The sequence below is a fragment of the Phasianus colchicus genome, chromosome 1, assembly GCF_987193195.1.
Source record: "Phasianus colchicus chromosome 1, bPhaCol1.hap1.1, whole genome shotgun sequence".
Classification (NCBI taxonomy): domain Eukaryota; kingdom Metazoa; phylum Chordata; class Aves; order Galliformes; family Phasianidae; genus Phasianus; species Phasianus colchicus.
The window spans coordinates 170,014,014-170,041,712 of record NC_143436.1 but is presented as its reverse complement, the minus strand read 5'-3'; the positions used below and the strand labels follow the sequence as shown (position 1 = coordinate 170,041,712).

General features: G+C 41.3%; 2 protein-coding genes across 9 annotated transcripts in view; one reads left to right on the top strand and one right to left on the bottom strand.

The window, feature by feature from the left end:
• Window positions 1–19,442, top strand: part of LOC116244084 (RCC1 and BTB domain-containing protein 2) — a 31,538-nt gene extending 12,096 nt beyond the window's left edge. For all 7 annotated transcript variants that reach the window (XM_090131832.1, XM_031615592.2, XM_090131822.1 and 4 more), the window contains 9 exons: window positions 351–517; window positions 1,186–1,344; window positions 2,736–2,843; window positions 4,044–4,186; window positions 5,907–6,097; window positions 8,526–8,652; window positions 10,137–10,273; window positions 10,849–10,979; window positions 15,522–19,442. In XM_090131832.1, coding sequence (XP_089987958.1) covers window positions 351–517; window positions 1,186–1,344; window positions 2,736–2,843; window positions 4,044–4,186; window positions 5,907–6,097; window positions 8,526–8,652; window positions 10,137–10,273; window positions 10,849–10,979; window positions 15,522–15,662 — 1,304 coding nt within the window. In that variant the 3' untranslated portion in view covers window positions 15,663–19,442. The remainder of the gene's footprint in view (window positions 1–350; window positions 518–1,185; window positions 1,345–2,735; window positions 2,844–4,043; window positions 4,187–5,906; window positions 6,098–8,525; window positions 8,653–10,136; window positions 10,274–10,848; window positions 10,980–15,521) is intronic.
• A 1,486-nt stretch (window positions 19,443–20,928) lies between these two features.
• RB1 (RB transcriptional corepressor 1) overlaps window positions 20,929–27,699 on the bottom strand; it is an 80,049-nt gene continuing 73,278 nt past the window's right edge. The window contains exons 20-28 of one of the 2 annotated variants that reach the window (XM_031615832.2): window positions 27,455–27,600; window positions 26,671–26,775; window positions 25,643–25,756; window positions 25,386–25,552; window positions 24,535–24,565; window positions 23,919–24,061; window positions 23,278–23,327; window positions 22,604–22,673; window positions 20,929–21,197 (exon numbers count right to left, since the gene is read on the bottom strand). In XM_031615832.2, coding sequence (XP_031471692.1) covers window positions 21,119–21,197; window positions 22,604–22,673; window positions 23,278–23,327; window positions 23,919–24,061; window positions 24,535–24,565; window positions 25,386–25,552; window positions 25,643–25,756; window positions 26,671–26,775; window positions 27,455–27,600 — 905 coding nt within the window. In that variant the 3' untranslated portion in view covers window positions 20,929–21,118. Of the gene's footprint in view, window positions 22,674–23,277; window positions 23,328–23,918; window positions 24,062–24,534; window positions 24,566–25,385; window positions 25,553–25,642; window positions 25,757–26,670; window positions 26,776–27,454; window positions 27,601–27,699 lie in introns of both variants that reach the window. The other variant, XM_031615833.2, reaches the window with a different exon arrangement.

The following is a 27,699-nucleotide window of genomic DNA, read 5'->3' as shown; positions in this document are numbered from 1 at the left end:
GGGCTTATACAGAAATATTGATTCATTCTCAGTAACAAAAACATTAACTGAAACAGACTGTCATTTCATCTTTTGCTCTTCTGTTTTGCTCTATATTTCCTTTCTTTTAGCTTTCTGATTTCTTTTATGAAGACTGTGTGGATATTATGGATACTATCACTGTGGATTTGTGTTAAATGCTGTGAGAAGATTGCAGTAGTATATCCCTGGGATTAAGAGCCAAAAAGGACATATATATACTTAACTACGTACAATATGTTACTGAATTTCACTTATCAGTTTGTAATTTCATGTTGTGTAGTCATTGAAAAAACAGATTTTCTAGTAGCTTCTTATGTTTTTTATTACAGAAGGAGAAGTGTACACATGGGGTCATAATGCTTACAGTCAGTTGGGCAATGGTACAACAAATCATGGTTTGGTTCCCTGTCAAGTCTCTACCAACTTGGTGAACAAGAAAGTCATTGAAGTTGCTTGTGGCTCTCATCATTCTATGGTGTTAACATCTGATGGGGAGGTGAGAAAAGCTAGAGAGTAAATCTTTTTTTTTCTTCTAATGAAATTTGGGTACGGAAGAAACAGCAAAACACACTGCAGCTAGTCTATTAGTCTTCCTTCTTTCTGTCCACAGAGTGATGTTGCAACAAAAATGTTGAAGAAAAATGAGAAGTCTTAGAGATTCTCTACTTTGAAGTATATGCAGGACACTGATTTTTGTGTCACTTCTGTTTATAAAAAGAAATTACCATTTCTTCCTATGCTATACCCTACTGTAGATACTTAATATCACTAAAGCTGATGTCAGTTTAAATCATGACGTGTAAGAAGTTCTATGCACTGGAGGAAAAAGTGTTTCTGTCATTTGAGATGTTATTTGAATCCAGTTAGCCATTGTGTTTTGGCTTCTGGTAAACTAACAGTGATATATGAGTGCAGTTCTTGTGTTGCCTCTTGCCTTTGGTAGGAGAAACATTAAAGAATGGGATATAGAAATACTGTGAGTTGCATGTTTTTGATAGAAACACTTAAATGATAAACCTATGTAGCTTCCCTGATCTGTAGAAGAGCACATGAATACAACCTAAATATGTATTTCTTACACATTTAACAGATCTTTCTGTCTTGAATATGTACTTAGAGATGTCTGTTACATACCTTTCATTTATGATAATTCATTTACAACAGGTGTACACGTGGGGTTATAATAACTCAGGCCAGGTTGGATCTGGTTCAACTGCTAATCAACCAATTCCTCGAAGAGTTACCAGCTGCCTACAAAATAAAGTAGTAGTTAACATAGCCTGTGGACAGATGTGCTCTATGGCTGTGGTGGAAAATGGAGAGGTAAGAAATAAGTGAATTTTTGGACTAAACTTTATTGTATGTATCACAGCACTGAGATCATTTAAAACCTCTCTGTAATTTGCTGCCAAGGAGAAAGGAAGTATTTATTGCCAGAGTCCATCTGACTTGCCTGCTTATACTGTTTGTAAAAATCTTTGTCATGAATTTGCTTGCATATCCTCACAGTGTCCTTAAGCACATCATCCTACCCATAATGCTTTTACCATCTTCTTTAGAAAGAAGTTACACTGAGAAATTCTGCGTTATGAGATTACTCAAAATTGATCAGCTATTACTTAGTATCAGCTACTGAAGTTGGCTTTGACCTGAAGGAATTCAGGGATCAAATTTAAAATTGACTTGAAAATACAGTTCTCAAGGGAAAAAAAACAGCGTTTTTAAAGGTCAGGAGATTTTTATAAATTTGGGGATTAAATCATAAATATATGTGTATTTAATATTTCATGTTAGCTTCATTTTCTCGTACATAAAAAGGTAACTTTTTATTACTGATTTATTGATTTTTCCAGTTGGGATTATGTTCTTGCAGAAATGAAGGTGCTGACTAATGTTATGTCACTGCTGTCTTTAGCAGTTATGGCAAAATTAATTATCTGGTCTATACTAGAATCTTATCAGTCAAGAATGTGAGAATAATCAGTGAATGCAATCTTAATATTCAGTCTTTGTATAAACACATCTATTATGAAGACAAAAAAAACCAAACCAACAGAAAATGAATTTGATAGCATATGTTCGTTCCACTGCAGTACACATCAAACACCTCTCAAACTTTTAATCTCCATCTCTGTGAGGATATTAAAGGGATATAGTTTTCCTATTGCTTTAGTTCACTTGAGCTGAAGATTTTGGGCAGCCTCAATGCTCTCCAGATTCATCACTCCAAGCATTTCAGTTTAGACCTAGGAAGCTATTGACTGTTTGTATTAGGGCAGTGGAATATACGTCACTGAAATGCTCAGCCTTCAGTATTTCCCTTTTACAGCATAAAACTGTGAGCAGTCTATTCAAACTGTTGTGTATAGCTTCCAGTTTATACTTGGTTTCATACGTCTTCTCTTGTGTTAGAGGATTTTTGAATGAGAAACTAACTCTTTGAAAAAGGGAAGTATTCCTGCTGAATTTGCTCTGTGCTGGGGAAAAGAATCACTTGTTTTTCACTGTTGTAACTTCTAACGAGCAGGGTGAAGAGGAAGGATTAGACTTTTGGTGAGCATACACTTAGAAGTATCTACATATAACGTGCAGATCCTGAGTTCCCAAGTGTGGGAAGCTGAAATACTGAAGGAAATTATTGTTGGAAGGGTGAAGAAGTTACACTGCTTTCAAAAGAATGACAAACAGCTAAAATCCCTGTCCTTGTCTTGTAGGTCTATGTCTGGGGTTACAATGGTAACGGCCAGCTGGGGCTGGGCAGCAGCGGCAATCAGCCAACACCGTGCCGAATAGCAGCCTTGCAAGGCATTCGTGTACAGCGGGTATGTGTGCAATGCCCTTCTCAAACCCTTTAGGAACAATAAGATAGGCTAAGGAATATTCATAGAATCAGCATGGAATCATACAATGACTTTGAGTTGGAAGAGATCCCGAGAATCGTCAAGTTCCAGCCTCCCTGCCACAGGGAGGGCCACCAACCTCCAGATCTGGTACTAGACTGTATTTTTTTATGTGAAGGAAGTTGTTTATCTCTTTGTTTAAAATACCATTTATCAGAATAAAAGCATATATCTTAGAACAGACTTCTGATAAACTGTGATCCTGTAGAGTTCAGTTGGAATTTTGCCATTAATTTCAGTGAGGTAAGGATTTTACTCAAAGAGGAGTGGGCAATTAGGAACATTTGGTCATTTCTTTTTTTCTTCAAGAAATTCAATTTTTAATAACTCTTTATTTTAATAACTCATCTTGGGTTATCCCATTCTTCATTAGAGCCCATCTTTTTTTTTTCTTTCTTTTTTCCTAGGAAAATGGCCACAGTTTAGCATTTTGTCCTTCTGTTAGACTTAATGTCACTTTTAGAACTGCACTTCAACCACAGTGACTAGTGGGTGTTTGAATTCAGAACAAATCATCTGTGGGTGCTTTTGGTCAACTGTTGGTATTCATGAGCCAGTTTTGAACAAGGCAAATTGGTTTTAGATGGAGTTTCGTCTCTTCTCTCTCCTTCCTGGATGGCTATTTATTTTATATGAGCACTGGTGGTCCTCAGGCCCACATGCAGAGAGTTTCCTTCCAGTGACGTAAATTACCTCTACAGAGGGTCCAGTTAGCACCAAAGCTGGCACAGGGGGCTGCTTTTGTGTAGTCAGCAGTCAGAAGAATCTCACATATTTTTACAGTGGTAAGCTGTTCAGGTTGATGCAATTGCCCATAGGGCAGGATCAGGGCAAGAGTTGGCCTGTCTTTTTTCAGCACACTGTCTGTTTGCCCTGTAGCTTTCCTTCTTTCTCAGTTCTTGGCTGTTCTTTTTCTACTCTTGAGATTATATGATCTATTTTTGCTCAGTCACTTTTCTCCTTTGTTTTCCATTTTAATAATCTTACCTCTATTTGTCATTTTTATTGACTGTCTTTATAATGGCCTAGAATCAATGACATTAATGTATAACATAACATGCATCTATCTGTATTAAATTCCTATTACATAAAAAAGATTTTTCTGTTTATTATTCCTTATAGGTTGCCTGTGGCTGTGCACATACGTTAGTGCTAACAGATGAAGGTCAGATTTATGCCTGGGGAGCCAATTCATATGGCCAGTTAGGTACTGGAAATAAAAGCAACCAGTCTTACCCTACTACAGTTACTGTGGATAAGGACAGGTAATACTTACTTATATTCAAACAGTCAGACATTAGTTGGCACATTTTCAAAAGAGCTACACAAAACTATGGCATTTTTAATCTATTTTTTTGCAAGAAATAGCCTATCATTTTTTACCTATTATTCACGGTTCTGTTGCTAAATGCAAACGGATTGAAAGTCTGCCTGACACACAAAATCAGTGCATCAAAGTTTGACTTTCACTGGAAGTGCTTGAATCCATCCTATAAACCACCCCTGAGAAACTGAATGTTCTGGGCTTTAATGTGCTGTTTTCTGCTTCAGCTCACTCTGTACTTCGTAGGTCTTAATTGCAGTTTCTCTTCGGTGGTTTCATTGTTTGAAGTCAAGAATAAAAGCTTTATTGCCTCTGAACAGAAATTGTATTTTAATATGCTCTGTTTGACAAAGAATACACACAAGGAGTGGACATCTGCAATTTGTGTTATAACTGCTATTAAACCCATTGCATAACGCAGGGGAGAGAGAAAGGGAAGTGTTTCTTGCTGTCACTGCTTGACAATTAAGCTTTAATTTTTACAAATGAAATAGTTGTTGATGGGTAGTAATTTTTTTATTGCTAGTTCAAAGCCATGTATTTATATGGGCTGATGTCTCCGTCTGTTCTGTGCTGCTGAGGTTCTGATTTTGGCCTCCTATTGTGGATAGTAAGAAAAAAGTGTGATAACCCTTTAAAGACATCTATGACTGTTACTGCAGTGATGAGAGAGGGAGCTCCTCTGTGGCAATGAGACACGGCCTGATTTTGAACATTGCTGTTTCTTTGTGTTTGTGCTTTTGCTTAAAATTAAACTGATTTTTTTTTTCCAGACACTTTGGCTGCAGTTGAAATGGTACCACATTTTAGTATGGATTTTAATACTGTGTATTGCTTTTCCCTTCTGTTTGCCAGAATATATATTCCTGGTGTGAATGAGGATATTACCTCGCTAAAGCCTGCAGGATTTGTACATGCAGCCTTTAACAAGTTGTTTCCCAGCTACTTTCCCTAGGCAGCTGGAAAAACAAGCAAACAAGTGGCAGTTCAGACTGCAAAGCAGAGGATTGTGCAATGCTGTACACAGCGGCATTTATGAAATCCTAAATCAACTGTAGGATTACTGAGATAGCATGCCCTAACTGGAATGCATTTAGAAGCAGCTTTCAGGGCTCTGTTTGGTTTTATTTTTTTCACTTTCAAAATGAAAGTCTGTTAAATGTAAGAGCTAAGAATCGTATGAGTAACGACACTTCAGTATTTTAATTAAAAGAAAGCTGTTTAGGTTGTTGGTTTATTGCCATTTCTCAAATACTTCTTCACCACAGCATAATGCAACAGCTCACCTCACTGTGCAGGACCACCGAAGGCGAGCAGAGACTTGGAACTCACTGTGGCTTTGTCTGAGGGAGCCAAGGGGTCAGCAGAGCGTGTGCTGCAGCCTGGTGCTCTGCTGCAGCACTGCTTGTGTTGTCCTACTTGCCTGACTCCCCAAATGCTTTTTCACCAGTAAACTTTCTGAGTGCACGCTGTTTGAAGAAACACTGATGACTGTTTTAATTTTGCTACTTCGGATAGGAAAACATTCTTGCCATCTGAAGTGCATGTATGCTTGTTGATGTGTTTTGCACCAGGGAAATGCAGGAAGTATGAGCTTTTTCACTGCGTTTTGTTCTTGTGACAGTGACTTGCTCTTGTTCTTTTTCTGCTTGTAAATTTAGAGTTATAGAGATTGCAGCCTGCCACTCTGCTCACACTTCGGCTGCCAAGACGCAGAGCGGCCAGGTGTACATGTGGGGCCAGTGCCGCGGCCAGTCTGTGGTCCTTCCCCACCTCACTCACTTTGCCTGCACTGACGATGTGTTTGCTTGCTTTGCTACCCCTGCTGTTATGTGGCGTCTTCTCTCAGTAGGTGAGCTGAAATATTTTTGGTTTAACGTTAATAAAGTTAATAAAACCAAGTGCATAAAACAGATGTGCCTGCGATTGAAGCTTAAAGTTGTTTTATTGCAAAAAATCATTCTAGGAATTCTAAATTGTGAATTTATAAATGTATGGAGTTATAAAAATTGGTAAACCCTAATGGCACTGCAAAATGACTGTTTTCTTGGTGCAGTTGGCTTCTGTGGGGAATGCTTTGGTTCTTTATGTATTTTAGGTGCATTCTTTTGTTGGAATGATGGTCTGAATAGCAAATTCATACTTCAGCTTTTATGCAACTACTGAATGTTACTGTACAATGACCATGGAGAAGATGTGTTTGAATTAAGGAAGACACGCAGAGGCATTAGAAACCGTGAACCTTTCTTTAGTCTATATATATCTTTTAAGTAGATTGCAAAGAATGACAGAGCCAAATTCCCATATTCAGAGTTGGCCACAGACACTTAGTGTCTCCTAACAAGTGATCATTACCTGACCTTCTAAAAAGGCAAGTTACTGGATCTCAGATACCTGATTGCTATTAAGATCATAGAATCACGGAATGGTTTGTGTTGGAAGGAACCTTAAAGCCCATGTGGTTCCTTCCCCCTGCCATGGGCAGTGCCACCCAGCAGCTCAGGCTGCCCAGGGCCCCATCCAACCTGGCCTTGAGTGTCTCCAGGGATGGGAACCCACGGCTTCTCTGGGCCCTGGGCTGTGCCAGGGCCTCACTGCCCTCTGAAGAATTTCTTCCTGATGTCTAATCTGTACACACTCTTTCAGTTTAAAACCGTTACCCTTTGTCTTTTTACTACACTCTCTGATAAGGAATCTCCTCCCATTTTCTTGTAGGCCCTCCTTAAGTCCTGGGAATGAATGTTCCGTCTTGTATCTCATATTCCAGCTTATCCTTAGTGCAGTTTTCTTCTTAGTTTTCCTTCCACTTCTCCACATTTCTCTTCAGTTTAGTGCAGAGTACTGAGGATAAGAAGTAAAAACTGCCCCTTCCGTGTTTCACTCATCTCAGAAAGACAGCTACAAACAAAAGTACCTATTTACTAAGAATTTCATAACTTCATCCCATTTTATTTATCCTACCTTGGACTGTAGAAGTCACCTGGAGTTGCATATGGATGGACATCTCAGTTATTATTTGACATTGAAGATTCATAACTAAATCCTGCAGAATCTTTTGAACTATTACAGTAGAGCTTCAACTTTGCATTGATCGTTATAAAGTCATTGCACTTGCTCAGATAGCAGAAGTCTGAACCCACCTTGTACAAAATAAAGACTAACAAAGTGGTTTTACAGTATTGTTATTTTAAAGGGATTTTTTATTATTATTTCATTGGTTTTTTTCCCTCATCCTTTCATCTGTAGTCCAAAGCACTTATGTCATTATTATGCTAATAACTAGTTATTGGTACATTCTCTTGAACATATTCCTGAGCAATTTCATTTGTATAGTAGTATCAAAGTGTGTGTGTTGTTTTTTCTAATGCTTGTGATGGAGGTGTTTCCCTGTTCTCAAATGAATGCTGTTTTTATTTAAAGCCTGGTAGACCTAGCATTGCCAATCCACAAAATCTGTATAAATCAATAATACGTTTTCTGATCCTAAGAAGGAAAAGTTCTCTAGACTAAGAATGATGTTTGAGGTTTTTAATTTGTTAATGTTATTAAAGAAAATAGTTATTCAAGGCTACCTAATAACAGAAAATCAGTTCAGGATCAGAACTGGAGCCAGTTCAGGAGATGTCTAAGTGGATGATAGGTGGCTTTTCAAAGCTGTTAACTTCACAATGCAAGTGTTGCAGTGTCACAGTGGGATGTAAGTACATATGTGGCACGCACAAATATACTGACCCAAAGAATGCTGCTAAGACCAAAACTCGAGGGAGAGCACTTTCTGAGTAGAGTGGTAGCTGTTGGTATTTACTCTTAAGTGTATTGCACTGGTCAGTTTTATATGTAGTGGCTTATTTCTGCTTTGAGATAATGTCTCCTCGTCAGAATATTTTAGAAAATCATACTCTGAGTTTTATTGACCTTTTGGGTACCTTATAATAAGCAACGCCTTATATTTAGAATGGTTTATCTACTGACAACTGATAGCATTTCCTATCAGATGCAGTATTACAATTCTGAGACTAATAATTAACTTTATTATGGTCTTGTACAGATGAGGTAGAGGAGAGGGACTTATTTTTTGTTTCTGAGGCCTTGTTGCTTGGAGCAGGAGTCAGTTGAGGAAAGCTTCCCTTTATTTGCTTTCCTGGAGGTTCATAATGGACGTGTTTTTATGTTTGGTTGGTTTTTGCTATTATGAAGGATAAATTATTAAGGATGGTAGTAGCTGACAAAACATCATCATGAGTGTTACCACTCACTATCAATTACCCTTTTTATCCTAGAGCCTGATGACCATCTAACAGTAGCCCAGTCACTGAAGAAGGAATTTGACAACCCTGAAACTGCAGACCTGAAGTTCCTAGTGGATGGAAAATACATCCATGTTCATAAAGTTCTTCTCAAAATTAGGTGAGGCACAAACTGTATAGTTGAATATACAGTCAACTGCATAGTAAAGTCCTTTATGCTGAGTCATTACTGCTTAAAAGCTTTACTTTGCACAAACTCTCTTTTCCCTCAGGCTTGAGTTTCACCAGCTCTTCTTCACTGTTACCCAATTTTCTTCACTTCCTTGCTGCTCAGGCATTCCAAACACACTGCTTACTGCCAGCCTTTTCAACACTTTTCTCCATCTGACATCTGTCCTCCTTTGTACTACCTAAGCAGCCTTGATCCTGATTACTAGTTACCTTTTCCACATGAAAAAAAGGCTCGCTTCTTTCTGTTGCCTTCCCAGATGTTAATCAGTTTCTCCTCCTGTCTTTGCTTGGCTTCCTCCATTTGGATGCTCTGAAACTTTTGTGTTTATTCTTGCCTTTCTTGCCTTCCACAGGACCCTTCAGTGGCATCAGCATCTTCCACAGATGCTCTTCAGATTATCTTTTTTCTTCCTTATCTGTCACATTCCTTATCCTGCTTGTTTTGTATCTTCTTATCAGTGCATTTGAATTTTAAATTGGCTTCCCTTTTTGTTTTTAGTGCTTTCTGCAAGTTAACACCACTTTAACGTGAGATTTGGTATGCCGATCTACAGAGTAATCACGTTGTTAATAACATGCAGAAATTAGTTTTTAGTTGCTGGCACAACTTCTACTAAAATATTCTAGATACACTGCTTTAGATCTCTCTTGCCAGCTGTTTTTTTCCATCTTTATTACAATTATTTTTCTCTTTTTGCAATTTTATTTCACAGAGTGCTTTATTATCTCATCCTGTGTATCGCTGCTTTTGTTCTCCTATCTCTGATCCTGATTCATGTTTGTGATTTCATGTATATTACTGCATTAATTAAATGTCTGTGTTAATTCTTTTTTTATATATATATATACTTTTTTTTTTTTTTGTCTTTTCTGTACTCGTCTTAGTCTTCCAATTACTGACATTACTATTTTCTTCTGTACTGGTTTCATCACGTTTCACCCACGTTGCTTATTCTCTGTTTGGAATGCCTTATTTCCTCTTTGCCAGAGGCACTCCTGGGCTGAGTCACTCCAGGGTACTTTGTGAACTGAAGGATGAGGAGCAGTTGGGTTTGATTTATTTATTTTCAAGGGAGCAGTGTGCACCACCTTTCTTTCTGACTTTTTTACTGTTATGTATGTGGTACCACTGGGACAGCTGCCCATCCCAAAGGTCTGTTCCACAGTGGGATGAAAGCATGCTCATTATTTCTTAAGAATTTTAGAATAGAAAGTACTAGCAGCAGAAGGAAAATACAATTCTGAATTACATAAAAAGCTCTGAAGAAATTAATGTGTTTATACCAAGAAATCATACAGCTAGTGTTTATGGTTGTGTATTTGGTCTGTTGTGACTGATTGTTTCATCAACATCTTACTGCAGCTCATCTTTCAAGCTTAACTCTTTCTGTAACTGTTGTTCTTCTTTCGTAGGTGTGAACATTTTCGTTCCATACTGAATAATGATGATGAAATTATAGAAATGAGTGAATTTTCTTATCCTGTTTACCGAGCCTTCCTGGAGTACCTGTATACAGACAGTATTAGGCTCCCTCCTGAAGATGCCATAGGTATTTGCCATAAATGGAAACAACTCTGGGTTTCTGTTTCTGAAAAGTTGAATTTGTGTGCTCTGACAGGAAAGTAGGGCTGCTAATTTGAGTTCTGTTAGCACTTAAATCTTCAGGTTGACAGCTGTCAGGAGGAAGGGATGCTGGAGAGTGAGTAGTGCGGATACAGTAAGATCAAAAGTTTAGATCCAGAAAGAACTCTATTGCTTCTCATCTGAGGTGCTTTTTCCTTACAAAGGCACTAATGCCATCAGAATGCTTTCCTGTCTGAGTAACTACAGCGTTTTTAGCATGAATGAAAAGGGAGTTGCTCCACACGTAAATGTGAGTCCCTAATCACTACCCTGAATGAGGTGTAGTACAGTGAACAAGGTGACAGAAGACTTTCATTCTAGTAAAGTGTCCCTTCCTGATGTGTCATCCAAGGACCTTGAAAAAAGGATGTTTTATGTGGAGGTAGAAGAGAAAAAGTCTGATTAATTCAGTTCACCCTAAAATAATGGGGCAATTTATTTGTTTGAGTAGAAGTGTACATTTTTTGCACCAGGATGGGTAAAGTGTATGAATTTTTACAGGACTGCTAGATTTGGCAACACTGTATAGAGAAAACAGATTGAAAAAGCTTTGCCAGCAAACAATCAAACAAGGCATTTGTGAAGAGAACGCCATCGCTCTTCTTTCTGCTGCTGTCAAATATGAAGCTCAGGTAGGGAGAACTTCGCTTCAGGCAAACAATTTTTTCTCAGAAAGTATTTAATATAAACATAACTGCATTTAACTTATAAGTCATGATTACTTGCAATTGCCCCTTCTGGCTTCCCAGGTATTTGTTTTATCTCACTTAAACCATAAAAGCTGCAGCTACTAGTGTTATCTTCCTGCCCATTGACTTGCAACTGTGAGTCAGGATTCTTAATCTCCTTCCTGTCTTGTAATGTAGCACAGCATGGCATGCACATGTCTCACTGCCATTTACTTCTCCACCTTCAGATTTTGCCTGTTCACTTCCTGAAGATCTCCACCCACTCGTTTTGTCTGCTACTGCCTTTTACAGGCAGTGGGAAAATTTACCTGGAAAGCCCTTCCCTGTTTGCCCTCGTGCTTATATCAGAAATCCATTTTCACTGTGTTGCTTAACTAATTTCCTAATTGTTGTTATCCTCTTTTCATATCCTGTCCTCTGGCCTGCCCTTGGCCCTGGAGTGTTTTGCTCGCACTCAAAATCACAGAATCACAGAATAGCCTGGGTTGGAAGGGCCCTCAAGGATCATAAAGCTCCAACTCCCCTGCCACAGGCAGGGCCACCAACCTCCACATTTAATACTAGACCCGGCTGCCCAGGGCCCCATCCAACCTGCCCTTGAACACCTCCAGGGATGGGGTATCCACAACCTCTCTGGGCAGCCTGTTCTAGCACCTCACCAGCAGTACTACAAGTACTTTATTTATAAACAGACAAATACTTGGAAAGATGTTTTCCTTTCCTCATCTTCTTAATGCCGTGCTGTCGATATAACAGTGCAGTGGGTTTGATTATGCTGGAAATCCACGTTCTTGTTTTAAACTTGTTATAACAGAGCAGCCTCGTTAGCTCAGGAGTCCTGATCTTTCTGTTCAAAATTTCTTTCGCTACATAAGAATAAAACTAAGATAGCTAAACACAGAAGCTGACCGGTTAGAAGAGCCAAAAGGTGAGATAGAAATCCTGGACCTGCTGTTTGTTAGCAGAGGTCTTGTGGGGGATGTAAAGGTTGGAGGCCAGCTGGGGCGAAGTGATCGGGAAATGATGGATTTTTTGATCCTTGTTGAAGCACAGGGGAGAGTCAGCAGAACTGCCACTTTGGACTTCTAGAGGGCAGACTTTGGTGTCTTTTGGACCATGGTTAAGAGAGTCTCTTGGGAGGTTGTTCTGGAGGGCATGGGAGCCCAATAAGGATGGGAATACTTTAAGAAAATAATTTTAAATGTGCAGGAGCTGACCATCCCCATGTCACAGAAGACAAGCCAATGGGGAATGAGACCTCTTCGGCTGTACAGAGCCCTCAGGAACAAAAGGAAAATTTATGGTCTTTGGAAGAGGGGGCAAGCTACTTGTGAGGATTGCAAGTACACAGGAAATGTGTGCAGGGAGAAAATTAGCTGGAATTGAAGTTGGCCACTAAGGTGAAAGACAACAATAAATACTTCTGTAAATACATCAACAGTAAGAGGAAGGCTAGAGAGAATCTCTATGCCATGTTGGATGCAGAGGGGAACATGGTGACCAAGGATCGGGATAAGGCTGAGGTACTTAATGCCTTCTTTGCCTCGGTCTTTGATGGTAAGACTGGTTGCTCCCTGGGCACACAGCCCCTAGCTCTAGTAGATAGGGATGGGGAACAGAATAGGCCCTGCATAATCCACGATGAGCTGGTTTTGGACCTGCTCCAAAAGCTGGGTGCTCACAAGTTCATGGAGCTGGATGGATTGCACCCTAGTGTGCTGCAGGAGTTGGCGGATATGATTGCCAAGCTCTCTCCATCATTCTTTGGCAGTCCTGGCTAACTGGGGATGTCCCGGCAAATGCCCATCTTCAGAAGGGGCTGGAAAGATGATCCTGGTAGCTACAGACCTATCAGTCTCACCTTGGTGCCAGGAAGGTGATGGAATGGATGATTCAGGAGCCATCATAGATCAGTTGAAGGTCAACCGGGGGATCAGGCCCAGTCAGCATGGGTTTACGAATGGTGGATCCTGTTTGATTAATCTGGTTTCGCTCTATGACCTGCTTAGTGGATGAAGGTAAGGCTAGGTGTGGCCTAGCTGGACATTTGTAAAGCCTTTGATACTGTCCTCCATGGCATCCTCGCGGAGAAGCTGGCTGCCCACAGTTTGGATGTGGATGGGTGTACGCTCTGCTGAGTGAAACACTGACTAGAAGGCCAGGCCCAAAGAGTTGTGGTCAATGGAGTTTAATCCAGTGGGCAGCCAGTCACGAGTGGTGTCCCCCAGGACTCCGTTCTGGGGCCATTCCTATTCAACATCTTTATTGGTAATTTTGAAGGGGGGATTGAGTGCACCCTCAGTAAAAGTTCACAGATGACACCAGGACCTTGGTGTACTGATGGACAGTTGGCTGAATACGAGCCAGCAGTGTGCCCAGGTGGCCAAGAAGGCCAATGGTATCCTGGCTTGTATCAGGAATGGTGTGGTGAGCAGGACTAAAGTAATCCTGCCCTTGTACTCAGCACTGGTGGGGCCTCACCTCGAGTACTGTGTTCAGTTTTGGGCACCTCAGTACAGAAGGGATATCGAGGTGCTGGAGCACATCCAGAGAAGGGCAGCAAGGCTTGTGAAGGGCTTGGAGAATATGCCCTATGAGGAGAGACTGAAGGAACTGGGGCTGTTTACTATGGGGAAGAGGAGGCTGAGGGGAGACCTTATTGCTCTTTTCCAGTACCTGAAAAGTGATTACAGCGAGAGCGGGGTTGGTCTCTTCTCACTGGTGACAGGTGACAGGATGAAGGGAAATGACCTCAAGTGGCACCAGGGGAGGTTTAGGTTATCAGGAATAACTTCTTCACAGAAAGGGCTGTTAAGCACTGGAATAGGCTCCCCAGGGAGGTGATTGAGGCACCATCCCTGGATGTATTTAAAAACTGTTTGGATGTGGTGCTCAGAGACTGATTTAGCGGAGAGTTGTTAGAGTTAGGGTAGTATGGTCAGGTTGTGGTTGGACTTGATGATCTTTAAGGTCTTTTCCAACCTGAGCGATTCTATGATTCTTTGATTCTATAACTCTATGTAGGTGATACATGGGTTTTTTTCATTATATCCATTTTCCTTTTGCTTTTGCTCCATTGTAAGATATAGGATGGTGTTTAAAGCAGATGCTTACATAAGATGCATTGGTAGACAGTTCCAGGCACAGGAAGCAAGTAGAAAAAAGGAACTGAAACAAAAACTGAGATGAAATATTGCTGTATGACAGCAGTGTAATAATGTATGTGTATAGGAGTTGCAAAGAGGACGCTGGAAGTTTACAATGAGTTTCAGAACGCAAGCAGGAATAACATCTGATCAGTAGACGATAAGAATACCAGCTGCTGGTAGAGTAATGAGGTCAGTCTTAACCAAGATATCTAGGCTAATAATCAGTAACAGAAGGCATGAACAACTGAGACCAAAGAAGAGGAATTGTAGTTTCAGTGTGCTGTGGTGGTAGAAGCCTGATGTAACAGGGAAAATTGGGCAGGGGAAGAGGGACCAAACGGTTTGGTTCTCTGAAAAGTGGAAGTTTTCATTACACGTTTACTCTGGAGATTTTCTCTTAGGAGCTTTTCACCACTTTTGACCATCTCAAAAACAGAGGTGGCTTTCACTGAGCTGTGTCAAGTTAAAAGATACGTGTAAGTGTATCCTAAAGTAGTGAAAATAGCCCAAAGTACTAGAGATTACAATGGCAGAAGCACAGTAAAAGGGATTGGCTGAATGACTGTATGTATGCAATCCTGCTCTTCCTTCTATAATACATTCTGCACACATTGTATAATTTTTAAATACAGGCAACACTTGAACACAGTCATCAACCCATGAATTGGTTCACCTGCTCCTAGAACAGCATGTGCCAACCTCAGGAGTACATCACTGCTCTCCTCCCTTTGTCCACAGTTCAGAAAGGGATTGAACTACTTCTGATGAGTGCAACAAAGACTTCTTTAGTAATGGGATAACCTTTGTCTAAGGAATTGTGAAGTAAGCCAAGGCTGCACTACATTAACATGGTAAAAATTGGTTTGAGAGCCGTCTGTAGCACATCAGTGCTTCAGTAAAAGGCTGTCCTGAGAAGGCTTGTGAAAGAGGCTTGATAGTTTAGAAAGAGAAATTAGTTTTGTTTGGTTGATTTTTTGTTAATGTGCGTGAACTGTGCAGGTGAAAGATCATAGCTCAGTGTTTATCTACCATTAGTGTAGAAAATCAACTGACTTGGGCTGTATGCATCTGTTAGGATCAAAATGTTTTGTCCTGTCCTCAGGAAATACAAAGATCTGCTGCTACAGATTATTTTTAGGTATGTTTTTAATGTACACTGTGGCAAACTTTGTATTTACAATTTTCATCCTATCATTTGTGTTCTAATGAAACTGGTCAAAAAAGGGTTGGTCATTGATATGGTGTCTGCTTATTAAATGATAGATTTGGAAGAGGAGAATGATAATAATTCTGCTGTCAGTCATTCATATTATAAATTAATTGTCTTTCTTTTTAGGACTTGGAAGAGTTTTGCTTCAGATTTTGCATAAACCACTTAACAGTTGTAACACAAACTCAAGGCTTTGCAGAAATGGACCACGATCTCCTGAAAAACTTCATTAGCAAAGCAAGCAGAGTGGGAGCATTCCGAAATTGAGAGCTGACTACCACCAAGCTGAAGAGCACAGCCTCATTCCTTTGGAGAGCTTTGAAGAGAGACTCAGTGTCCGTCAGCTTGGGAAATGCCTTGAAGCCTGCTAACGTACTGGTTTGAAAAGATGACTACAGCATAGGTGTGTAGGGAGAGCCAGCATTCAGAATTTGACAACAAACCCTAATGCAGTAACTACCCCTTTCTCACTTAAAGTCAAGCAAACTAAGCTTGTCATCGTGGCTATTTTGAGTATATTATTTTTATGTAAACAACCTATAACTGGATTTTATGGAGCAGTGACATCCTTGCTGCTAAAACTTTCATAGTACACTACTATCACCAAACTAAGCTAATATGCCCCTAGTGGGCAGCTTTGTGCCAGATCATCCAGATTAGAGACAAACTTGGTTTTTGAGTACTTGATAAAGTACTATAAATTCTTTAGGATGAGAAGCTTTCTGTGTGGTAGGAGGTTTTGTCTCACTGTATGTTTATTTAGAGTGTAAATACCAAAACTGTGAAGGGCTTCAGCTGGATATTAGAATTTGAAGTTGCTGGCCAATATGCCCATTGTTGTGGACAGTTATGAAACCTCTCTGTTACAGCTGAAATGCTCCCTGGCACCCCAGTGGGACAGCAAACAGTAGTTATCTGGACATGAATTGTGGTGCTGTGTGTAACAGCACTCAGAAAACCACCTCGTCGCTTGTTATCAGGAAAAAGAAACCTAAACAAAACCTCAAGAAAAGGGAAGTTCCACTGAGATTTGTTCATTGAATCCTGTCTTACTGCCAGTCCCCCAGCAGGTCATCTTAAGAAGAGTGGAAAAGAACATAAAGTGATAAAATGGGTCCCAAAAGCAGAACTGCTGGGTGTGTCGCTTCAGGTTCTCCTTTGGGCAGCGCTGCAATACCTCTCCAGGTGACCCCACCAGTTGCATTCAGTGCCTGTGTCAGATGAGAGGAGTTGTCCACTGGCCATGGAGATGGGTGGGATGGGTGAGGCAGAGTAGGTACTTAGTTTCTAACTGACTAACATGAGCTGAGATAAAATCCCACCTTGTGTTACGCATAGGAAGGGTTGCGCTCTTACAGAAGATGCTGAGCTTACGGAGCAGTTCCTTGGAATGTTTTTTAACAGGCAATTGTGAATTAACTGTGAGAAATGATTTCTCTTCACAGAGCAGGAGGAGCAGCTGTAGTATTTTACAGCTGCAGTATTTTACAAAACTGGATGGCCAGTTTCAGTGTGCTGGTCTATGTCATGCCACCTTCACTCAGACTCGTGCCCTGCCAGAGTCCTCTGATGACTTATTCCAATCCTCAAATGTGGTTTCTAAGAACTTAATTCCTTTAAATGACCTCAGCCTCATTTCCTCATTTCTGAAGTGGAAATTACTGTCCTTTTCATATCAGAGAATTATTTCTTAAGCGCTCGTATTCCTTGAAGAGAAAGAAGAAGAGAAACAAGTTCTCAGAGAAGAGGAGTGAGGAGATGCTCTCGTCACATTGGTCTCTTTAGTTGTGATTTTATGTAAGGTGTGGAGATGGCAAAACTGACTTAGGAAGAAAGCAGCAAGCAAATTATTTTGGGAAAATGCTGTGCTAAAAAATGACTTGCAGTTTGGGCTTTTCCCTCAAACTGTCTCTAGGAGTATATTGTATCGTCTACTGCTAACAAGCTTATTTTGCCATCCTGTAGTCATACAGCTTCCTCCAGCAGCATAGACCCATGCTTTAGCTGCTGTGTCAGTATTTTATGTTCAAATAGAACTGGTCAAAACTTTCCAGTACATAGTGCCATCTCATTGAAACCACAACTTCCCTGAGGGGAAAATGATGTGTTGTAGTAATTCTGTGTTGAAAAGCGCTTGCTGCAGGCGCACAGATCAGGCTGTTCTCAGGTGGGGCACAAGTTCACCGTGCTGTAGCCCAACACTTATCATATCGAGAGAGCAGATAAAAGGCAACACTGTGTGAGCCAAGGCTGGGAAATTCCTACCCATTTGGTTGAGCCAGGGACAGCCATGGTGAAGTCTCAGTCCTGTGCACCCAGGGCCTGAGAACTGCCTGTGTCACCTGCCAGCGTGGCCTTGGCAGCACAAAGAACCAAGTGACTCTGCTGCAGCCCTGCATTTGGGTAGCAGCTTGCATGGGCAAATAGTGATAGGACAAGGGGAAAACTAAACGTTAGATGTTAGGAAGTAATTTTTTACTCATAGGGCAGTGAGGTCCTGGCACAGCTGCCCAGAGAAGCTGTGGGTGCCCCCATTACTGGAGGTACTCAAGGCGATGTAGGATGGGGCCCTGGGCAGCCTGAGCTGCTGGGTGGCACTGCCCATGGCAGGGGGTTAGGGCTTTAAGATCCCTTCCAACCCAGGCTGTTCTGTGGTTCTGTGACACTACTGGCTGTAGGCAAGGCTGCAGCTGTGGGTGGGAAGCATGACTGCCTGCCACAAGCCTGGACAAACAACAGAGCTCACATTTGTAGCACCCGAGGAGATGGGGGCGAAAGGGCTGCTGGATGCCAAGGAGAGCCGGAGGCAGCTGGGCAGCACTGCTTTGTGTAGGAAGGGCAAAAGCTGCTCCACCCAGTCATGGTATTTATGAAGCTGGAATTAAGTTCAAAAAATGTTCTCCATATGTTCCCACTGTCAAAATGTTAAGATTCTAACATTTTAAAAAACTTTTTATTTTACTCAACATCTGATCAAACCTGTCCACTGCTCAGGGAAGAGCCTGGCTCCCTAGAGAGAAATCCCTGGGCAGTGCTGCCGCTTTCCTACTCCGGCTCACCTCCGTAGGGCAGTTCAACAACCTGAAACCCCCAGATAGAAACTACTGCGGTCAATACAGCGTGCTTTCTTAGTGAGGCATTTTTTGGCTTAACATAACCAGCAGTGCCTTTTTAAAAAAAATTATTTCCTTCCTGTGTATGATTTCCCACCTACTGTGCAAAGGTTGGCTGCAGTTTCACTGTGGCTGACAAAGACCATCATCTTGAGAGAAAGAAAGCATCTCTGCACTGAACGAAGGCAACTATGGGTGTAGTACGGCAGTGTTGGCTGTCCCTCACACCATAACATAGCGTTGGTTCTGGATGTGATGGCATTGTATTCAGAGACTTATATTTATTTATTAGCTAACTTTTGTTTGCATGCACTTTCCTTGGCACTTAATGGTCAATGTTTAAGAAACATACTGGTGTAAGTGGTTAAACGTGGATGCGTGTGCATAGATGCGCTTGAAAACCCTCCTGTGGGGCATTTTGGAAGAAATTCAGGATGGATTTTGCCATTGTACAGTGGTCTGCAATGAAGTTAAACTGTGGATCCTGCAGGTTAAATACTTAAAGAGGTGGTTCTTGTTTTTTAGGACACCGCAGACAGAAAAGGGTATTGTTACGTGAGAATATGGTCAAGCATAAAATGTGTCTGGTGCTCAGAGAGGGATCTTTGCTTAAGAAAGGGAAACATAGAGTGGAATTTGCAAGGAAAAGACATGACGAGAAACTGATCGCCTCAAGCTTAAATTGCTGAAGAGTCAGTGCTGCAGTGCTGTGGGTTGTCCTGGTACCAAGTGAGCTGCTGAGTCACTTCCATAGGCTTTCCTTGTACAACAGAGTGCTCAGCTGCCCCGCAGAGCCAGGACTCACTGGGTACCACCTAATGATGCAGCAGGGTTACAGCCTGAACATACAAATAGGTTCTGGTTTCTTGTTTCTTTATAACCTTGCCTGGGTTTAACAGACCATTAATAAAAACATCATCATATTTGCAAAGTGCGAGTGGCTGGTTGGCACTTTTTTGTATCTTTTTTTTCTTTCAGAAGAAGGGAACAAAGTCTGACATAATTTTTGCTCAGATTTGTGAACTGAATTGACTGTAGTCAGTCATGAAGGGAAAAAAAAAGTAGATTCTATCTCTGGGAGAGATGTTTGTGTTTTAAAGAAAGTAGCTGTCCCCAGATAAAGGTGACATAAGCAGAACGAGGAGTGCGCAAAGCAGAAGGGCTGCAGAATGTCCTGAAGTGTATTTCCCCCTTTTACATAAATTCATGCCCTAATAATGATTTAATAATCAATAAAATTACCCCAAACCAATAATAGCTTCTGAAGCAAATGTACATTATATAGTCAACTTATTCCAGGGGCAGCACCGCCATCTTGAGCCGCCCGCATGGCCAAGCACTGAACTCCCCTTGGCTCCAATGGAGGGGAGCAGCCCCTTCCCAGGGCTGTCCATTCCTCCATAGTGATCACAGATGGAGTTTGATCCTTTCCATGAAGGCACAGAAAATACTGTCACATTTTCCATCCGTCTCTTCTGCTCTGAACTCTTCTTTTATCCGGGTTCAATGTTCTGTGCCATTCTGAAGTCGGGTCTGGCAGTGAGATGGCTACTTAAGAACAGTAAGATTGCAAACCCCAAATAGAAGGCTGTTAATTGCAGGGCGCCTGTCTGCACACGTATCTGCATACAGCTGATGAAATGTTTTTAGAGGGGCGGGGGCTGGTGAGTTAGCGAGTGCTCTTTGTGCTCGGGGCGTTATGTCATGCCTGTCGGTTCCGCAAATAGCACTGCAAGCTCAGCAGAGCCGTGAGGCACCTACAGACTCGTAAAGCACAGGAAGTGTGTGGGGCTGCCTGCCCGCCTGCAGCCGGACACCTGGCCCAGAAGGCCGTGGCAGCTCACGCTGCTCTCTGACACGCTGGGCTATTTCAAGCAGTTCTCAGAACAAAAGAATCCATCATGAAAAGTGGTGGTGATGCGAACCACCGCTCTGAAGGGCTCAGGCACCTCTGCAAGGGCTGTGGCAGCAATGCAGGCCATGAAGCAGCTACATGTGGGTTATCAGCGATAACCCTGGAGCAAAAGATCCATCAGGAACAGTTCCAGATTAACTCAGACGCAGAATCATTAAGGTTGGAAAGGACCACCAAGACCACCTAGTCCAACCATCAGCCCATCCCACCATGCCCACTCACCACGTCCCTCAGTGCCGCATCCACATTCTTGAACACCTGCAGGAATGGTGACTGCACCACCTCCCTGGGCAGCGCTGTGCCACTGCCTCACCACTCTTTCTGAGAAGAAATGTTTCCTAATAACCAACCTGAACCTCCCCTGTCACAGCTTGAGGCCATTCCCTCTCCTGATGGAGCAGCTTCTGCTCGTATCAGCTGCAGAATCATGGAGGAAATGTGACATAGATGGGCACAGTTACCATAAAAAGCCGCCTTCTCATCTAATAAAGCTACCAACTAAAGATCTTTTAAAAGCTATTTTATTTCATCTTGAAAGAAGATAAACGGATGAGTTGTATAAAATATTGTCATACATTTGATGTAAAGCCTTCAGTCTGTTGGAACAAACACACACAGTGTCACAGTCAAGCACTAGGAGATCTGTTAGGTGTGGGGCTCTGTCATGTCGCGCCTGCAGCGCTCTCACCCGAGGATCACTGAAGAACTTCAGCTGCTGTAACAGAGCTTGGGACCAGCGAGCCCCAATGTAACACACATTCTGTCTGTAAAACTCTGTTAAGTGAAAAAATAAACATAATAAACACTCTTAACACTTCTGTACATTCTTCAGGACAAAAGTTGAAGCTGTGCTGAGAATAAAAAAATAACTCAGTTTCATTTTACAATTCAGTGACCAATCAGTGTGCCATTTGCGGAGGTTTTTGTAGCTCCAGTTTCAGCTTTTGGTCAACACCACAAGTGGTCTTCAGCAGGCACTACTGTAGGCATTTTAGGTTCACTACACCATTTCTAAACACCTTCTATGCAGAGAAGTGTTACTGTGTGATGAGCAGGATGCTTTGCTATCCTAACTTTCAATTTAAGCAGCTGCGTGAGCTAGATTTCATTCGAATGGGTCATTTAAAAAAGTGGCACCTCATTTATTGTATTTAGTTCTCTAGAAATAAAACATCCTTTTCTCTTAGCTGGCTGTTCTGCAGACCTTTTATCACTGCAAGAAAAAAAAAAATCCACTATCTGAATTCATAACTTATAAATACACTTAAAAACATTTGTTCCCATGTTGCCTGTTGTGCTCTGCCTTTTGGGTAAGGCACCGCATCAGGCACACAGCTTTGTGCTGTGAGGTTCAAGAGAATCCTACATCGTGAGATCTTTGCCATCTTCTGTGTGTGAGGTGTGACATAGGTTGGGGGTGTTCTGTTTTTTGTTATTGTTTTTTTTAAATCAAGGTTTTCCAACATATGGAAGTGCACAACGTGGTACTTTGCATTTGGAAATGCGCCTTTTTGCTTTGTGGGATTCAATCTCTGTGAGATTCAATGAAATTGAAGCTGGGCCCTCTGAATTGTGTGGGGGTGACAGCTGGGGAACTGCAGAACGGGACGTACCTGAGGTACAGCACAGCTCACTGCTTTCTGCCTCTCCGGGCAAAAAGGCCTCTCCCTGACCCTGCACGGCTGCTGTGCAGCTTAAGTTAATGGGAATTGGATGTGTTAATTACACACACAGACAGAAATCCTTGCGGTATCTGACCCCTAATTTTCAATATTTGCAAATAATGCTTTGAGATCCGACATTAAAATGAAATCTAAGAAGTAAAATTAGTGCATTTCAGATCCCTAGCTAACATTTTGTCTTGAGACAGAAAAAATTCAATCCAGGTGAACTGAACTGGCTTCAATCCGTAACGCTGCAACAGCAAACTAAGACACTTTCCAAGCTGGTTTTTAAAATCCTCCAAAAATGTATAAATTAAATTCAGTGGCTTACATCGCATACATGCTACATCGTAAGGCAAAGTATCATGAAAAACCTTGAAAAAAATAAAGAAGTCCAAAGGTTTTCAACTATCGGTTTGAGATAAAAGCAACTGAAAAAGCAACTCAATGAATGAAGGCAGTAAAACAAAAGCTGGGAGGGCCTGCAGCAGCCCCTGGTCCTGAGGAGAATCTCACTTTTCTTCATTGGCTGAGGTATCGTTTCCATCGTTCAGTTTCTGCTTCTGCATTCTTGTTCGAGTAGATGCTAGAAAGAAAAATGAATGAAGTTAAATGCTTCCTTCAAAATTATTTTGGACGTGATTATTTCTTGCACAAATTGGTCATGACCCAAGAAATAATAGAAGTACGCTCTTCTAAACGAAGCAAATTCTGCACTTTTAAATAAATGCACAATTTTATTGTTATTTCAGCAATTCTTGCTTAATTTCACACACCTGAAGGAATTCACCCACGCACTGAAGCTCTCCTTGCTACCGTGCCCTCCCTTTTGCCTTTTCACCCTTCAGACAAGCAATGGGCAGCTTCATGCAGGGCTTTGCTGTGCTGCCCCAGTTCCCATGGGTTAAGCAGTGCCAGATCCCAAAGCACAGCAAAACATTTAATTCCCTTTCAAGAATTCTGATATTAAGGATGAACACGTCATGCTCATTTTCTAGCACTTCTATGCCACTATGCCTTTTAACAGCACCAAAGAGGCTTTGGAGGATTTTCATTTAATCATCTGTGTTTCAGTGGAGCAAGCACAAAAAAGTAAGCACTGAAATGATAGCAGTGTTTTTGTCTGATTGAAACAAACTGTTTATGCGAGGTACTCACTGCTGAGGAGTTACCAGAAGAATAATACTCACTCATTTCTGCAAGCTTTTGTTGGAACTTGGACTCCTGGGGCAGGTGTTTGCTGCAGACAGAAAGCATTTGATTAAAGGGAAGTTAAAAACAAAAAAACCCCACCCACATAAATCAGGGTTCATTACTATTGCCTCACTTTATAAAGATACAACCTGTATTTTCCTCCACAGTAAAAACAAGAGAGGTTTTTTATCTCATATTTCTAAAAAAATATTTTTAAAGATTGGCTAAAGACAGCACAATTTAGCCCTCAGCATAAATACCTGGGTGTGAGGCACTGAATACATCCTTGCTTTTAACACCCGATGTCCAACTAAGTATTTTGCTACCGTCCCTCATTTAATGTATTTGTGGGAGTTCAGAAATAAATAGAATCATGGAACGGCCTGGGTTGAAAAGGACCGCAATGATCATCTCATTTCAACCCCCTGCTATGTGCAGGGTCGCCAACCACCAGACCAGGCTGCCCAGAGCCACATCCAGCCTGGCCTTGAATGCCTCCACGGATGGGGCATCCACAACCTCCTTGGGCAACCTGTTCCAGCGTGTCACCACCCTCGAACAGAAGTTAGGATGCATTCTGAAGGCTCCGTGAACCAAGCCTAAGCAGTTTAGCAGAAAGCCACCATCAATCTCCTACCCTCCATCTGCCTCGTCTTGCCCTTCTATATCGAAGCGCAGCCTCTTCAGTGGCTTAGGGGCATCGCTGGGCTCGGCACTGCGCTTTACGTGGCTCTCGCTGTTGCACACCATCTGGTTTATTTTTTGAAACTTTTCAGAAGTCTGAAATCACAAGAAAATAGTGAATAAGTTGGTCAATAAATCTTGAAACTACTCAAATTTCCCAATATCCACTAAAACGTTACTAGTTCTGTGAGTCTGCAGCTTAAGAACTCTAACCTTAGAATCATAGAATGGTGTGGTTGGAAGGGACCTTTAAGATCATGTAGTTCCAACCCCTGCTATAAGCAGGGACACCTCCCTCTAGATCAGGTTACCCAAAGCTCCATCCAGCCTGGCACTGAATGCTTCCAGGGAGGAACCTCCTTCCACACCAACTAAAAAAGAATGCTATACTTTTTAAAAAGTAAGTCTGAATATTTGAAAGAAGTGAATGGAACATCCCTATAATCTTTGTGTTTATAAATTCCATAAAATGACTACATTAAATGAGAGCCATGAGCCAGCTCTCTGGCTGCCATCAGGCTACCCTGTGGCTCTAACACCATGCAGACAGTAAGAACTGTAAAACTCACCCCAAACGTTTCACCAATTGACACCAGAATTCTGCCAAAAGAAGAAAACAAGCATTTCAGTGAAGCTGCCCTCCAAAGAGAAGCACCCATTAATTTGCACAGACTTTCTTACGGCATTAATGAAGCTCTTTAACAGTGCAAACTTGAACTGTGCTTTGCTGCATTCAGATTATTCACATTTCCATTAGGACCAGTGAAAGTCTAATTGTCAAACCCACCATCCTACACTGATAAATGAGAAGCTGTGGCTTGGAAGAATGAAAGGTCCACACAACCCAGCCCTTATCAAAAGGAAATGCTGAGTACCTGATAATCATTACTTTTAGATGTTTGCTAATCAACCCATACAAGACTTCAACCTAAAACGTGTGATAGGCATATCCTAGTTGGAAAAGCCCACTACAGATTTGCACAGGCTTTTCAATACTGAGATGGAAATGCTGTTTACAGATAATATGACTACTCTGCTGTCATCCTTTGCTAAGAGCAAGCGACCCACAGTTTGAATCACAGAATGGCCCGGGTTGGAAGAGACCTCAAGGATCATAAATCTCCAACCCCCTCACCACAAGCAGGGCCACCAACCTCCACATTTAATACCAGACCAGGCTGCACAGGGCCCATCCAATCTGGCCTTGAACACCTCCAGGGATCCAGGGGCATCCACAACCTCTCTGGGCAGCCTGTGCCAGCACCTCACCACTCTCTCTGTAAAGAGCTTCCCCTGACATCCAACCTAAATCTCCCTTCCTTTAGTTTAAAACCATTCCCCCTTGTCCTATCACTACCTCTCATGCACCTATCCTATCTCCCAATCACTTCACTCAGTGAGATGTTTGTAGCCAACATACCTGGACCTCGGAGTCATCTTTGTGGGAGACTGAAACCCATCAGAGAATTTGTAAGGGCTCTTCAAGGGTGAGATGTAGATGTTATTGCCTGCAGGGACACGCCGAGGAGAATTGGAAAACTGGTAGGGGCTGCGAGGAATGTGTGGGATAGGTGACAGCGTAGGAGGCTATAAAATAATAACAGGATCAGAAGGTTTTATCATCTATAAATTCCTATTCTATTAAATAAACAGTTCTGGATACAACTAACACCTTACCCTGTTGGAGGCATACTGTAGGATGTTTGTCTTCAGTTTCTGCATGAACACTAAGTTGTAGAAGACTATAATGGAGTCATACTGCTCTTCCCTGATAAGAACACGTTTGAAAGTCTGCAGAGTGAGAAATAAAAATTAAGTTCCTTCGTTTGAAATGCTTTAATGAGCTTTTTCATGTTAGAATCAAGCCTGCAACTGTAACAGGCCTTTTCATACATACCTGTTTGACATATGACCATATTTTTTACTTAAGACAGCTGAAATAAGTAATCTGCCTACTCCCCCTCAATGTTCCAGGAAAGTTAAGTAGTTCTTAAAGGAATTTAAGTTGCTTTTGAAAATTCCTATCAGTACTACACTTGAACTTCTCATCTAGTCTACAAATAGAATCATAAACTGTTACTTGCTATCTTTAATTAAAAGGGCAGGAGGAAATTTGCTTTCTGAAAGCTAACAAACTATTGGTGCAAGATGCTTACAGAGATATTTACTATTAGAGCTAATTTTCCACTCTGCTGGGCGAATATATAGAATCACAGAATGGCCTGGGTTGAAAAGGAGCACAATGATCATCTTGTTTCAACCCCCCTGCTATGTGCAGGGTCACCAACCACCAGACCAGGCTGCCCAGAGCCACATCCAGCCTGGCCTTGAATGCCTCCAGGGATGGGGCATCCACAACCTCCTTGGGCAACCTGTTCCAGTGCATCACCACCCTCTGAGTGAACAGCTTCTTCCTAATATCTAAGCTCAACCTCCCCTGTCTCAGTTTAAAACCATTCCCCCTTGTCCTATCACTATCCCCCCTCGTAAACAGCTGTTCCCCCTCCTGTTTATATGCTCCCTTCAAGTATTGGAAGGCTGCAATGAGGTCTCCCCAGAATATAATGAAGCATGTGGACAGTTTGTAATGAACATTCCCATCCTTGTGTGTAGCTTGTTTTGTGGGTTGCTTTTTTTAAGACAAAGAAGTAAGCAAGTAATTTATAACAATTTTGTGGAGGGACAATATTAAAGAACTTCCATACCTCTTGATTTGTATTGGGGAGCTCTTTGTATGCAGAAACTATCGTTTTAAATCTAAGATCCACATTCTTTACTTTGCATATGCCATACATGGAACACATCATGATCTATTAACGAAACAGGAAAAGACAACAGGAAATGCAGTAAATAAGATGTTTTTTCATTTCAAGTTTAGAAATCCTTTTTTCTCTTCTAGATGATGCTTTCATACCTTTTTTTCATACTAACACAGAAACTCCAGCATTGTGAAGCTTTACTACTGAGTTTTAATCTGTATTTCATGAACTGTCATTAGGAAACAAAAGCAAAAGCTCAGTTTATAAACTCTTACTGGTTGTGCTCTCTAAGCCAGCCTTCAGTTCAACTTCCAGATGATATATCACCTACTTTTTCTTTCATTTCTGTATGGTGATCAGCTAACTAGAGCTGATAATAACTTCTGAAACTCATTTTACTTACTGCAACTTCAGGCTACAATAAAAAAGGTGATTCAACCAAACACCTTCTCAAGGAAAATCAGTATTTTCTTACACAAATTAACAGTCTCTGTTCATTATTTTGAAAATAGCTATAAATGGTATTTTGGATATTTGATAGTCAAAAAAATCTAACAAGCAAACCTGAGATCATCAAAAAGACACTTAACTAAATTAATTTCTGCTTTGAGTCATCAACAGAGAAATAAAAACTCAAATTATAATTTTTGACATCTTAAGAATGTGTAAGGAACATTTCTGCTCAGGAAAGCCTTTTCAAACCTTATATTTTACTTCTGAAAAATGTTACCTGGTCCAAGTGCCTGTCTCTCATAAGTTCATACTCATTTTGCAGTGTGTGCTGGAAGAGGGTCCAGATCAATGGCTCCAGGTCAGGATGTTCAGAGAGAAGCCGAAAGAACAGGGTATGCAATCGAAGATAGGCCAGTCGAAACACTTGAGAAACAAAAGAAAATAGGAGGTATACAAAATAAGAGAAACGTGATGGAGAATGGGCAGCAATTAAGTGTTTACCAAGTCCTACCACAAGAACTA